This window comes from Clinocottus analis, unplaced genomic scaffold, assembly GCF_023055335.1.
Source record: "Clinocottus analis isolate CAN_PGR_092001 unplaced genomic scaffold, fCliAna1.0.p SCAF_19, whole genome shotgun sequence".
Lineage (NCBI taxonomy): Eukaryota > Metazoa > Chordata > Actinopteri > Perciformes > Cottidae > Clinocottus > Clinocottus analis.
Window position 1 is genome coordinate 123,686 of NW_027175920.1, and position 12,946 is coordinate 136,631.

The following is a 12,946-nucleotide window of genomic DNA, read 5'->3' on the forward strand; positions in this document are numbered from 1 at the left end:
ATGTAATGAAACAGAAATATGTTTTCACAGGAAAAGTAATAATCGCTGACAGATAATAAACTTTAAAATGTCATTTTGTCTGCTGGCGAATACATTGTGTGTTTTAAGTAGTAATACTACATTTATTAAATACTTATAAGTCCCGCATATGTTTTACTTAGCAAATTAAAGATATACTTAAAGTACCAAACACTAAAGTATTCATGATGCAGAGTGATATATATATAATATTAACTGAGATACTCCACATGTAAGTGAGAGCAGCCTGATGATGATGGTGATGGTGATGATGTCGTTCAGTGTGAGGTCTCAGCGCCCCCTAGTGCTGCTTCTCTGCAGCCGCATGCAGACGGTTCCTTGTTGTGTTTCCAGCCCTTTAAATCTGAGTTGTTGCATCATAAAGATAAAAGATCAAACGCAATAATTACTACTAATAAAAAGTATTTGTGGACGTTGAGGAAGTTCATGCAGAGAAATATTCTGCAGAAAGAAAGATGATGAAGGGAGAAGACGGAGGAGAGAAAAGCTTCAGATTTAGCACATAAATGCACCGATGGATTATATATATATATATATAAATATACATACACAGAGTACTAAATGTATGTATTACTACCTTTAATGTATGTTCATACTACTGCACACCTGTCTACCACAGGATCACATCTTGTTTTTTATATTTTAGCTAATTTTTACTCAATATTTTACTTCTAAATAAACTTCATTTGTTTGACAGCTGCAAGGTTTAGTAACGATTAACATTTACAAAGAAAACGTTGATTAGTTCAAAAATGATTATGCATTGTGCATGATTAATTATTACTTTAATACATTGTATTATATGTTATATATACATAATTAAGTTTTATTTATAAGTAATAAGTGTTGAGTTACGTTTTATTTCCAAATGTGTTTTCGCTCTAGATATAGAAATAATAATAAAACTATAAAAAGCTTTTAACAATGTTCATGTTTCATTGAATATTTAATTGATGTGACTGAGAGAAGTCAGACTTTCTGACCCCGTGAGCTCGCATCATTTCCGTCAGTAAAAGTAAAACTACCACAGTATAAGTACTCTGTTATGTAAAGTCCTGCATTCACACTAATATTTAGATAAAAAGACATGTTTATTAACAACAATATACACTTAAAGTATCAAAAGTAAAAGTACCACCGCTGCAAATAGATAGCCAGTTGATAGTTGTCTCCTCAGTGCATGAAGTATAACATAATGTACATATATTGTGTTTAGCTGCTGCACTATTTGATGTCTGAGATGTAACATTGGATTTGACCTCTGTGACCTGTGGCTGGTTGGTATTTTACTTTTCTCCAACATGTACAAGTGTATATTCACAAATGGTCACGGGTTAATTACAAACCTACGGCCTCATGCAGAGAAATCGCACTGTGAAGAAATGAAATGAAAGGAACACAAACTCTCACAAAAGGAATCTCTGAGCCTGCAGCTATGAACAGATTCATAGAAAATATAGCCTAATATCCGCAGAAACGTTTGTAAAATGTGGAATCCGGCAAATTTAAGATATAAAAAAAGAAGATTTAGCTAGATAGTCTAACCACAAGGCCAACACTGCTCACTCCCTTCATGTTTCCACTCATCCTCTTGTCTCCTGCCTCCTCGGCTCCAGCTTGACCTCCACTCTCGTAAAGGAGACATCTCCTCTTTTATGTCTCCTGTCCTACTTTGGGGTGAAGGATTGAGAGACCCAATGCACTCAAACCTCATGCCAGTAGCACCAGTAGCACCAGCAGCAGCAGCTGCTGCAGCACCACCAGCAGCAGCTGCACAGCCTGTTTAGCATTTGATGCATGAAATAAAAAGCAAATGAAACATGTTGAACCACCTCGTCTGCATCAATTGGCTTTATCTGCTTGTGGTTTATAGTGTGCTGAGAAATACTGCGCTTCATTTGCTCGTCAAGTCGCAAAGACAAAGCAGTATAAATATGAAATAAATATATATTTATATAGTGTAGTTGCATTGAGTGAAAAACGCACTAGGCTGGACTGAGTAGCTAGAATGTAGTGCTTTGTAAACAACACTGTTGTAGTGACGCAGTGAAAGCAGCCATTTTATTCATAATGTGCAGTTTGCAAAGTCGTTTTTTAAATGAAAAACAATGTTTTGGGATGCTGAAGTTTCGTGCTATGAACTTTCGTCCCACATTTCCGCTGTACGGGCATTCGCAGACGATTGACAGCCGCTGGGAGCCAATAGGAAGCCTCGAACGGACGCGTCGGCCAATGGGAACGCAGGGGGGCCGGTTGTTATCAAGTCGTAAACGGTTAGTAACAGGACAAGCAGGTAAGTAAGATTTTGTCTTATTTTTCTCAAAATTAACGAACGCTCCGCTCGTCGAGTGAAAAGACACGTTGCGCTCGAACCGTCGACTCGATACGAGTACGTCGGCTTATTTTTTCGCCGCACTTTTTCCGCCAAAACGTGCAAAAAAAAAAAAAACGGCATTGAGAAGTCAGTATGGGGTAGCAAACAAGCTAGCGAGCGTTAGCTTTCGGTGCGCGAGCTAACGTCGGCTGTTATTGGACGTGAGCTCGCGACGTCGAACGTGAGCGAACGTTGGGTTTCAAACTGCTGGTTCTGGTTCTCCCAACGGATGGTTCTAGTTCTCCCAACGGATGGTTCTGGTTCTCCCAACGGATGGTTCTGGTTCTCTTAACGGCTGGTTCGGGTTCTCCCAGTTCTGGTTCTGGTTCTCCCAATTATGATTCTGCGATATAACTAACAGCACTCTGTCCCAACGGCTGGGAGAACCCGAACCAGCCGTTGGGAGAATCGGAACCAGCCGTTGGGTTTATAATGTACAAATTAGTGAATTTTGACAATAGAAAGTAAAACAAAAAGCAAACGAGGGAATTAACTCTTGATTTTGTGAAAACGGAACAAATGCTGATTCTGGATTATTACAAATTGTTAAATTTAAACCCCCTTCTCCCAGCGGCTGGTTCTGGTTCTCCTAGCCGTTGGGAGGAAAGGATGTTAGTTAAAATCACCGGTAATTGATTGATTTCACTGGTAAATAAAAATAAAGACCTCCCTCCCACCTGTCTCAACTCACGGGTGTGATTAAATAAAATAAGTAAAATTAATAGTCAAGTTAATTTATTCCCTGAATTTAAAGATTAAACTCATGTTTTTTGTGTTTTTTTTCAGGTGTCATGTTATCTTCATCTGGACTCATGGCCCGATGGGTTGTTGAATGGAGGATTTCCACAATGGAGATAAAGGTAATGTATTATTATTATCGTCGTGTGTTTCTTGTGCTCTGAGGAAGGAAGGGGGGATTGCGGACACTAGTGGCCGAAATGAGGGTTCTATTTGGGACTGCCTGTCGGTGTTGGGCTCTTGGATCCCCCTGGAGGACAAGAAGATGGATGAATTATTATTATTATTATTATTTTTTAACCCAAGAAAATGTAGGATATCTTCATGAATAATTATGACATCACTTATTTAATCCTGACATTTCCTCATTTTCCATTTATGTAGGTTTCTATAAGATTTTATTTTTTTAAACAGGCGGCTGTAGATTGTAGGACTAATTCACACACGTTGATGATTACTTCTTTATGTTGCACGTTTACTCTACTTAGTCTGAAGAAATACATGTATGTATATTTTATTTAATAGTCACAAGCAAGGATGAAACACAACATTGAAAACATCTAAAGTCTTTTCTTGAGAATATCTTAGTGCACAGGAAGTGGTAGATATGTTTATTTAAAAGTCATAGAATGTAAACCGTCACAAAATGAAGAAAAAATGGTACAAACAGGCGAGAAAGGATGAAGAATTTTAACTTCCTCAAAAAAACACAGAAAAGTCAGAAAAATATCAGTACTTTGCACACTGAAATGATCTTTGTAAGGAAACAAATACTACTAATACTAATACCTTAACAATGTGTGTACAAAGTGGGAGAGATCAATAAATACATTTCTGTTAAATTCAGGGATTCATACAATCCACAATGATTATACATACACAAATACTCTGCCACGTTTAAGGTATAGTTTTCAGAAAATGTTCTTAATACATATACAATACCTGTACAACAAGTATAATGTTTTTAAAACAGGAGATGGGTATTGATCCTGAATACTTTTATGGTAGTAGTAGTATATTTTTTAATCTGGTAGTTTCCAATTTGCAAAATGATTGCACTACACCTGTATATGTAACACATGTAACATAATCTAATGTTGTAGAAACTATATAAGGTTTTGTAAGGGGGAGACCACTAGTGTCATGAATATTATAAAACAATCTCCATCCCAATTTAATGCTTCTCATACATGTTTTAAATGGCTCTAAGGATGCAGTTGGTTGTGTTGTTGTAAAATATTGTATTATTACATCTCAACACAACCCTCCAAAACCTCTCACCAAACTAGACAAAAACAAATCCAAATGCCAATGTTTGAAATAGAATAATAGTGTTGTATTTGCAATATATTTAGTACATATGTAGTCCTGTAACAGGCCTTATGGTTGTGTATTACAGATCGTCCTCTAATGTAACAGGTCTTATGGTGGTGTGTTATTGCCCCCCTCCTTTACTGTAACATGCCTTATGGTGGTGTATTATTGCCCCTCTTCTACAGTAACAGGCCTTATGGTGGTGTATTATTGCCCCCTCCTATACTGTAACAGGCCTTATGGTGGTGTGTTATTGCCCCCCTCCTTTACTGTAACATGCCTTATGGTGGTGTATTATTGCCCCTCTTCTACAGTAACAGGCCTTATGGTGGTGTATTATTGCCCCCTCCTATACTGTAACAGGCCTTATGGTGGTGTGTTATTGCCCACCCCTCCCCTGCCGTTTTAGGCCTTATGGTGGTGTATTATATCTGGGCGATGGCTGCAGAAGAGCGCCCTCCAGCGGCCACTGGAGGAGTCACCTCGCTGTGTGGTGGGCGAGCTAGTTCCTGTTCAAAGTGACAGAGCCTCGACTGGTTTACTTGTTCCCCAAAACGAGGCCACGTGACATGATTAAAATCCACAATAAGGCCGTTTGGAAAGAGCGAATCATTAAACTGTCACGTGGACATGTGTGGATATTTATATACCAACGTGTTGTAAAACATGTGGGTAAAGTGCGATTTTTTTTTAATATCGCACGTGTTTACTCTAAAAGACAGCATTCCCTCTCGTGCTCTCTTCTTTTTTAGCTTTTTTAATTTTGTAATGTCGTTTCTTATCTGCCCTTTACTCTAGTGGTGAGTATGAGAAATGTCTCCCGCCTACCAGCAACACACACACTCACACACGCGCGCGCGCACATACACACACACAGCCCTCCTGTTTGTCAGACTCAAATCCGAGGGAGAGGAGCTAGCCGCCATTTTCTAAGCGTCTCTCCCTTAAAAACGAGAGAAAAAGCGCTCGCGACAAACCCCTCCGTCTGGATTATCCTCAGCTCGCCGAGAATCACGTTTTTTCGGTAAAGGATTACCGCCCGAAACCGGGCACATTTTGCAGTAAATCGAGGGTTTTGGGGGGGGAAGGAAGGAGTGTTTCGCGGCCTTGTCGTCTATATTTCGAGGCGAGCTAGCCGCTCGAGCGAAGGTGGAGATCGGCGCTTCGCCCTGAATCCGGAACGAGACCCGAGCGGCTCCGCGAGCTGGGGCCTTTTTTTGTGTGTGTGGAGGCAAATCCGGCTGCATTTTTTTTTCTTCTTTTTTTTCTGGAGGATTACTAAATGGCAGAGTGATCGATCCCCAATCGGGGTTTTTTTTAAGCACCCTTGGTGTTTTTTTTTTTCTTCCTTCCACTAAAACTGCAGGGGGATTGTTGCCGAAATTCCCTCGGATAGTGCAACCCTCGTCACGTGGTAGGTTCCTCCTTTTTCTTTGTTAGCGCGCTAGCTAGACCTACAGGGGTCTGCTCCCAACTTCAGACATTATGTGCATTAAGGGCGCCCACTCTTTGATTACCTAACCGCGTATCAAAGCCCGGGCACCCTTCGTGCACGACAACAGGCCCGTCTGTATTTATTTCCTTAGTCTAATTGCGATGCACGGCATGTCTCAACTCTGCAACGGGTCCTTCGGATATAAGTTGGGGGGTATTTTATTGTTATTACGGACGTTTCAGCACCTGGACGTGACCCCAGTGGTAAGGCACGTTTTAAAAAAACATTACATATATCTTACTTTGGCCGTTTTTTGTGGTGGGGGAGGCTTAAACTGTCACTTGGTGTTGCCTAACTAGGGTTTTGTGTAAAGTTCAAACTCAGTTTCTTCAACAACAACAACCACACACTTACAAACAGCTACGCTGTGCGACCCACAACATAAATAAATACATAATTAAAGCTCATTAAAAGCACACATATCCATAATGTGATGAAGGCTGGAAGCGTTTCACTGCAGTTGGCTTATGGGATCCGCACGCTAGCTTCGCGAGCAGGTTGTGTTTCTTGCATCAGCCCCCCCCCCCCCTCCCACACACACACACACACACACACACACACACACACACACACACACAGCATTAATCTGCACGCAGTGTGTAAAGCGACACGTTTTTACTTAGCGAAGATGTATATCTTCATATATGTCCTCTGTACAAAACACACCGACTGGTGCGATCTGGTGATCGTTAAAGATTACGAAACACCGTTTATCAGCCTCGTGTGCGTCTGTTCGAGACCCGCCAGCAGTCTCACTTTAATTTTTTTATTATTATTTCCCTTCACAAGTGTGTGTTTTTGTGTAAACAGGAAGACATTTTAAAGCGATTACGTTATTGTTGGCTCACGTCTGATGTGGACGTTTTTTTTTTTTTTTTTGTCGCATCTCTGAAGCCAGACGGTCTACGACGCATGTCGATTTATAGCGATGCGTTCACGGACATCGGGCATTTATTGTCCCCCCGACTCGCAGCGTGAACGAGTGCGGCGTGTTTGGAGCGAAATGGGCGGGTTTTTTTTTTTTTTAGGAAGATGGGTTGCGTTGCATAATCTGCTTCAGAAATACCAACATGGCGTAGTGCGCGCTGACTGGAAACTGCGGTGAAATACTGAGCTCCCATTCATCTGACCCTGCAGATGAGACGCGGACATGCAGCTCGCTTTTATCTGGTTTTATGTGAAGGGAGGGAGGCTCATTTTAAAACCATTATATCAAGTGTAATATGGATATGAGTGCATGTTAAACAGTGAGTAAATAGTCCACCGTATTCTTGGCGTTGTTGTCTTTTTACATGTTTAGATTCATTTCCTGGCAATCACATTTTTTTAGTGGGTAGGAAAAGCTCCATTGATTCAGCTTGAAATTGACCAGGAAACGGGAGTCAGGATGACATCATGTGCTTTGGACTAATGCTAGGGCCTAAATCCACCTACTTACACTGTGTGGACTCCTGCTGCACACTGACTGCAGGGCACATGTAGGGCACTGGGGTTTGGACCATTTGCATTGGCTCGCCCCGTTTCTTCTCACCAGAATTAAAATTCCCAAGTGTGTTCTTTTTTTAAAGAGGAGCCTTTTTAAGTAAATGACATTGAAGGCTTTTTCACACAAGTATGAGTGTAGTGGGAATTATGCATTGGCTCAGATGTCTCGTGTTCTTCCATCAATATCGTGAGCATTTCACCCACCAAGGCCGGTGCATACCAGTCATTTTTTGGGGGACTTACTTTAAGTCTCTGTAGATAAATGCAATATGTTCATTACAATAGACATTGGACAACTTTCTTTGAGGGGAGAATATCGTGAGAACCAAGTGACTGGTGAGAAAGCCGAGAGTTTACGGTGTAAAATGTTCCCTCTCTTCATTTAACGTGTTTTCAGTGCGACCCCTTTACAAGATTTGTTTTTAGCAACCCTTCCAACCAGTAGGTCAACAAAATGTCAACGGACACCCGTTCATTTGATCAGGCCTGTAGCTTGATTAGTTCACATTTGCTGTAGCCTTGTTTCTTTGAGTCGTATAGCAGACTTTTAGTGCGTTTTTATATTGATCATATCTGATGCCAAATATTTAAGAAATGCTAGGTTCACTTTTTTTTAGGTGCCGGTTAGTAATTTTCCACTCCCTCTTCAACCTTACAGAACCTGTAGTGCAAGTATTTCATTTGTATGCTTATCGTAGAGCCCGCCATTATGTTGCATTTCTATCCATACATAATATTTCCCGTGTAGAAATATATGTGAGGAAAAAGAAAAATCTGAAGGTGCTTTACCAAAAGGTGTTTTTTTTTACCTCTCCATTATTTACACATTTGTGTTCAATAATGTCAAAGCAAGCTTTTGAGTTTACTTTAAAGATCTCATTGGAGCTTTTCCTTTTTAGTGTTTACGCTGTGCCGTTAACTGTCATTACTTGATTGCCTTCTGAATAATTCTAAGTGCACTAATACAAATTAAACTCTTGTCGAGCTACCGGTTTCAGTATTGAATCAATATTTAAACATGTTCGAGGTGGTGTCTGTATTTTTGTTTACACTTAGGGGTTGTGGGTCCGTCCCCGCGTTACCTGACTTGCTGATGGGGAAAACATCTCCACCCAACAAGGATCAGAATGTGATGCAGTGAGGTTTTTATTTGCATGTGCCGCTTTATTTAATTTGTGTTCCTTGTCTCTTTTGTCTCCGCCCTGTTCAGGCTGTCCTCAGGTGGGGCAGTAAGCGGGTGGTGTGGAGCAGGCCGCGGTGCCCGTCCCTCTGCACTGCATGGCTGCGATGGCGCCCGCTCTCACCGACGCCCCAGCCGAAGCTCACCACATCCGCTTCAAACTGGCTGCCCCGTCCTCAAGTCTCTCACCGGCCAGTGCAGAGAACAACGGTAACGCCAGCAACATCCTCATCCACAGCAGCGGCCCCGCCAAGTGCAAGGCCGTGTCCGAAGATTGCCCCCTTGACTTTTGCGTCGGAGACCAGGAGCAGCAGCAGCAGCAGCAGCAGCAGCAGCAGCAGCAGCAGCAGCAGCAGCAGCAGCCCCAAGCCGACTCTGTGGCTCAGGCCTCGGCCTTGGGAAAACTCCAGCCGTTGGTGGCTTCCTACCTGTGCTCTGATGTGACACCTGTCCCTTCAACTAAGGAGTCAATCAAGCTGCAAGAAATCCTCATCAAACAGTCTGTGTTGAAAAACCACAGAATACTGCCCGGCTCCCTGCTCAACGGCGGAGGAGACTTCCTGTTAAGGAAGAGGCAGGCGATCGAACTCTCTGGCGGTCAGCTCAAAAGCCTCATGAGTGGCAGCACTAACGGGGGTGACCAGCCCATGGCACCCGTCAACGGCCTGGCCAAGAAGCTGGCCACCATGTCCGGCCCTGGCTGCGTGGTGGCGGTGAACGGCGACAAGCAGTCTGCCGCTACAGACGCTCAGTCCCAGAACCCGCCCTTGGATTCTGAAACCTTGACGGCCACCTTATCAGGGCATATCCCGGTGAAAGGAACCCTTAAACAGAAGCATTCCTCCGGGGTTTCTCAAAATACAGACGGTAAAAACCTTGAACTACCAGTGCTCCAGTCGAATGCTCTTTCCCCCTACACCCACGACAACCCGAACCCCGATGAACAAGTGAATTTGGATGACGCTTTTTCACACACGCCTAGCAGTCAGCCCCTGGGTTCTGACGGGGAGCGACCAGGTAGCAGTCAGCAGAGCTCCCCGTCTTGCACACACGCCCCACAGCCTCCCCTGCCCTGCACCTCTTCCTCGGACAGCCTCGACGCTCACGTTAAGGAGCGCACCCTCCTCAACAGCAGCCGCCAATCTGAAATCGAAAGCCGGCTGCGACGCCTGCGAAAGCGTCTCCAGGTGGTGCAGGCCAAGCAGGTGGAGCGGCACATTCAGCAGCAGCTGGGCGGCTTCTTGGACTCGGCGCTCAACCGGCTTCTGGTCAGCAACCGCAAGTCAGAGACGGCAACCCCGACGGCCACGTGGAGGACCGGGCGCCACTCGTCCTCGAACAGCAGGGACGGCCTCGGCCGCTTCCTGAAAAGCGGCTCCATGCCCTTGGAGCTGGAGCGGCTGTATCTGAGCGGCTCGGCCAACCTTCACTCGGCAGAAAGCGCCTTTGACTCCGACGTAACGGAGAGTAGCTCTGGCGGCGACTCTGACCTGGAGGAGGACGAGCTGACCAGAGTGGACATTGAGCAGCGACATGTCAAAATGTAAGTAAATGTGTCCGTTGAGGTTCTGCTCTACTGGAGAACTTGCCGCAGAGGCTCCAGGTGCATTTTTCCAGGTGGAGGCAAAAAAAACCTCCACAATAAGCTTAATTTAGAGTGGACACACATGTAACTCACATTACTTTCACATTTCCACCGTGCTTTGTGCTCCTTGTCTCTCCTGTGAAAGTCCCGTATTTCTTGGCCCTGAAACATGCGACTCGGGTCTAGCAGGTGCTGCTGACAATTATAACTGCCTGGTCTGCCTCGGTGGTGGTTGGGTCAAACTCCAGGGAGGAGGAAGAGGTGGGTGGGGGGGCGGGTGGAGAAACCATTCGCCCAGAGAGCATGCGTGGTCGTGTGGGTGGTGCCATCCCGTGGGGAACGCACAGGCTGGATTGGACTGTAAAGAAGTTGCCTCGTCAAAGTGCTTGCTCCTGAGTGAGACTGAACCTAAACGTTCTGTTTATCTGCATAGTGAACGAGCGAGTAAGTGAACGAGTGAGCTCCCACACCCGACCAACCAGGAGACGTAGACGTTTTGGTTGTTTCAGATTGTGTGAGGTTTTATTCAGTTTACACTTGATGCCTGTTGTGATGTCAGGTTTGCTTCAGTATCCCGTGGGGAGTTCGCATAAGAGTCGTTATTTCTGTGTCATTAGTGTTCGGGGTCCAGCAGGTGGGTCAGCGGCCTTAATGGACTTACTCACTGACCTGTGTAGGATTGGGTAGATTATTAACAACGCAGCCAAGAACACAGATTTTTATGATCCTTTCCCGTGTTAACTTTAGACTTTTGACCTAAATATCTTCATAACCTAACAGGAAGCGCTTGCGTGTGTGTTGCATGCACGGTCCAAAAGTAGAAAAAGTGCTTGTTTATGTATTCATACTGCGCCTGCGGTCCATTGTAGGTTAAAGGAGGCGTCTGATCAGTTTATGTGCAGATTTATAGCGCGTCCTTTTCAAGGAGAGGAGCTGTGTTTATGTGGCCTGAGACGTCAGAGGAGGGAGAGTCATTATGTCATTACAAATATAAGATTTATATTATATCTTGAATTGTTTAAAGTTGATTCATAACTAAACTGCCTACTTCCAGTACTCTTAAAAATAGAAAATAGCCAATACTAGTAATGTAACAAGGCTGTAGTATTAAATATTGTCACGATATAAGAGTAATAATGTGGATAGGAAAGGTAAGTGATGCAATGAGGGAGTTTGTTGACCCAAAAAGAGGATCTCATTATGTTGGATATATACGTAGGCAGTAGGCACACACTGTCCCAAGGTATGAAGTACATACTTAGTAAGTACACAACACCGTCCTCTTTAATGTTTTATGATCTTCAGTCATAAAATTACACATCAACTCAACAAAATAGAACCTTTCAAATTAAAGCCCTCTGAAGGATTTTTGTATTCATTAAATCAGAACCATTTATGGTTTATTTATTTATGTTTTCTCAAACAATGAATTTGTCCTGGTGGGAGGTGCATAACATTTAACAATAAACAGAGGGCAAGAAATGGGAGCATGAATATTTATAATTACATCTACAGTAGAATATAAAGTTAAAATACATCAGTCATCAATTTATTTATCTTTCACAGCCACGTCAAGCCTGAAAGATCAAAACAGTTTGCTGTATTTTGGCCATGTTGTTGAATTTACAACCCTAAATACTCTGAATATGTTTTATTATGGAGCCAGTGGATCGATCCTTCATGAGGGATCATTGACATCACATGAAATGTGCATAACATTGAATATTATTTGGCTATGTGTTTGTAATGAAAGTGAAAGCTGCTCCTATCCAGAGGGGCTTTTGAAAGTGGAGACCCTTGGAAGCTGCAGGTGCTTTCCACATTTAGTAAATCTCTTTTAGCTCATTTTGTTGTCATGGTGACTGAGATCATCTCCCGTCGGCTACATCGACGTCCTGATGACTGAAACTGGACATTTAAAATGAGATGTTCTCATCCAATTAGGAATATATTGTTTAGATGAAAACGATAATAAAAATCATTTTGACTAGGAGTGTTTAGATAATCAAACCTCATAAATGTAAACGAGGTTAAAGGCGACGTCATTAAAGGCCATGAAGGTGTTCGTGAAAGGAGGATTAATTCATGGCAGTGTGTAGGATTTAACCCGCCATCAGACCTCAGCACAGAGGGTTGTATTATTGAGCCGTGTTGAGTGTGTGTTCTTCTCTCATTGTCTTCATGCTCTGATGAGTAGCAACCAGCTGTGGTTGTTTGCTGAGCTCAAGTATGAATCATACTTGTTGTTTCCTGGTTTTTTTAAACCGTCCATTTAGAATTAGCTTAAATGTAGTTCGGTACACGAGAGGAGCGTCTGAGAGACACTGAGGTATTATTCAGATTTTGCCAGCGGGAATAAAGCAGTTACTTCAGCACGATGGTAACGAGACTCCTAACAGTCATCACTGCGTTTATCTCTAATCTGGACCCGGCTCCCTCTGATGGCCTTAAATAAACAGGAAAACGACCGGTGACAAACCCACTTTTATTTTCTCCACTGCAGTTTATCATCTGTTCCAGCAAACATGACACATCTTGTTCCTGCACCACAGTCAAAGCTCCATTGTGGGTTAGATTGTGAAGCAGGTACGGCTTCATGCTTTAGTCACTGCGTTAGCAGCTGCTCAGTGTGTGTGTTTGTGTGTTTATTGTGTATCACTCGGGTCGGGCAATCCTTTCTGTCTTCATATCGTCCAGTCGGAGGTTACAGCATCTGGCGGAGATTTTAAACCGTTT

The 12,946-nt window shown here is 43.1% G+C and overlaps 1 protein-coding gene across 10 annotated transcripts in view; it reads left to right on the forward strand.

The window, feature by feature from the left end:
• The first annotated feature begins 2,290 nt into the window (after positions 1 to 2,290).
• Positions 2,291 to 12,946, forward strand: part of LOC137789348 (KAT8 regulatory NSL complex subunit 1-like) — a 29,249-nt gene continuing 18,593 nt past the window's right edge. For 5 of the 10 annotated variants that reach the window (XM_068582814.1, XM_068582820.1, XM_068582822.1 and 2 more), the window contains exons 1-3: positions 2,291 to 2,332; positions 3,200 to 3,273; positions 8,656 to 10,168. In XM_068582814.1, coding sequence (XP_068438915.1) covers positions 8,724 to 10,168 — 1,445 coding nt within the window. In that variant the 5' untranslated portion in view covers positions 2,291 to 2,332; positions 3,200 to 3,273; positions 8,656 to 8,723. Of the gene's footprint in view, positions 2,333 to 2,410; positions 2,429 to 2,881; positions 3,062 to 3,084; positions 3,107 to 3,199; positions 3,274 to 5,353; positions 5,880 to 8,655; positions 10,169 to 12,946 lie in introns of those variants that run through there. The other 5 variants (XM_068582818.1, XM_068582816.1, XM_068582817.1 and 2 more) reach the window with 5 other exon arrangements.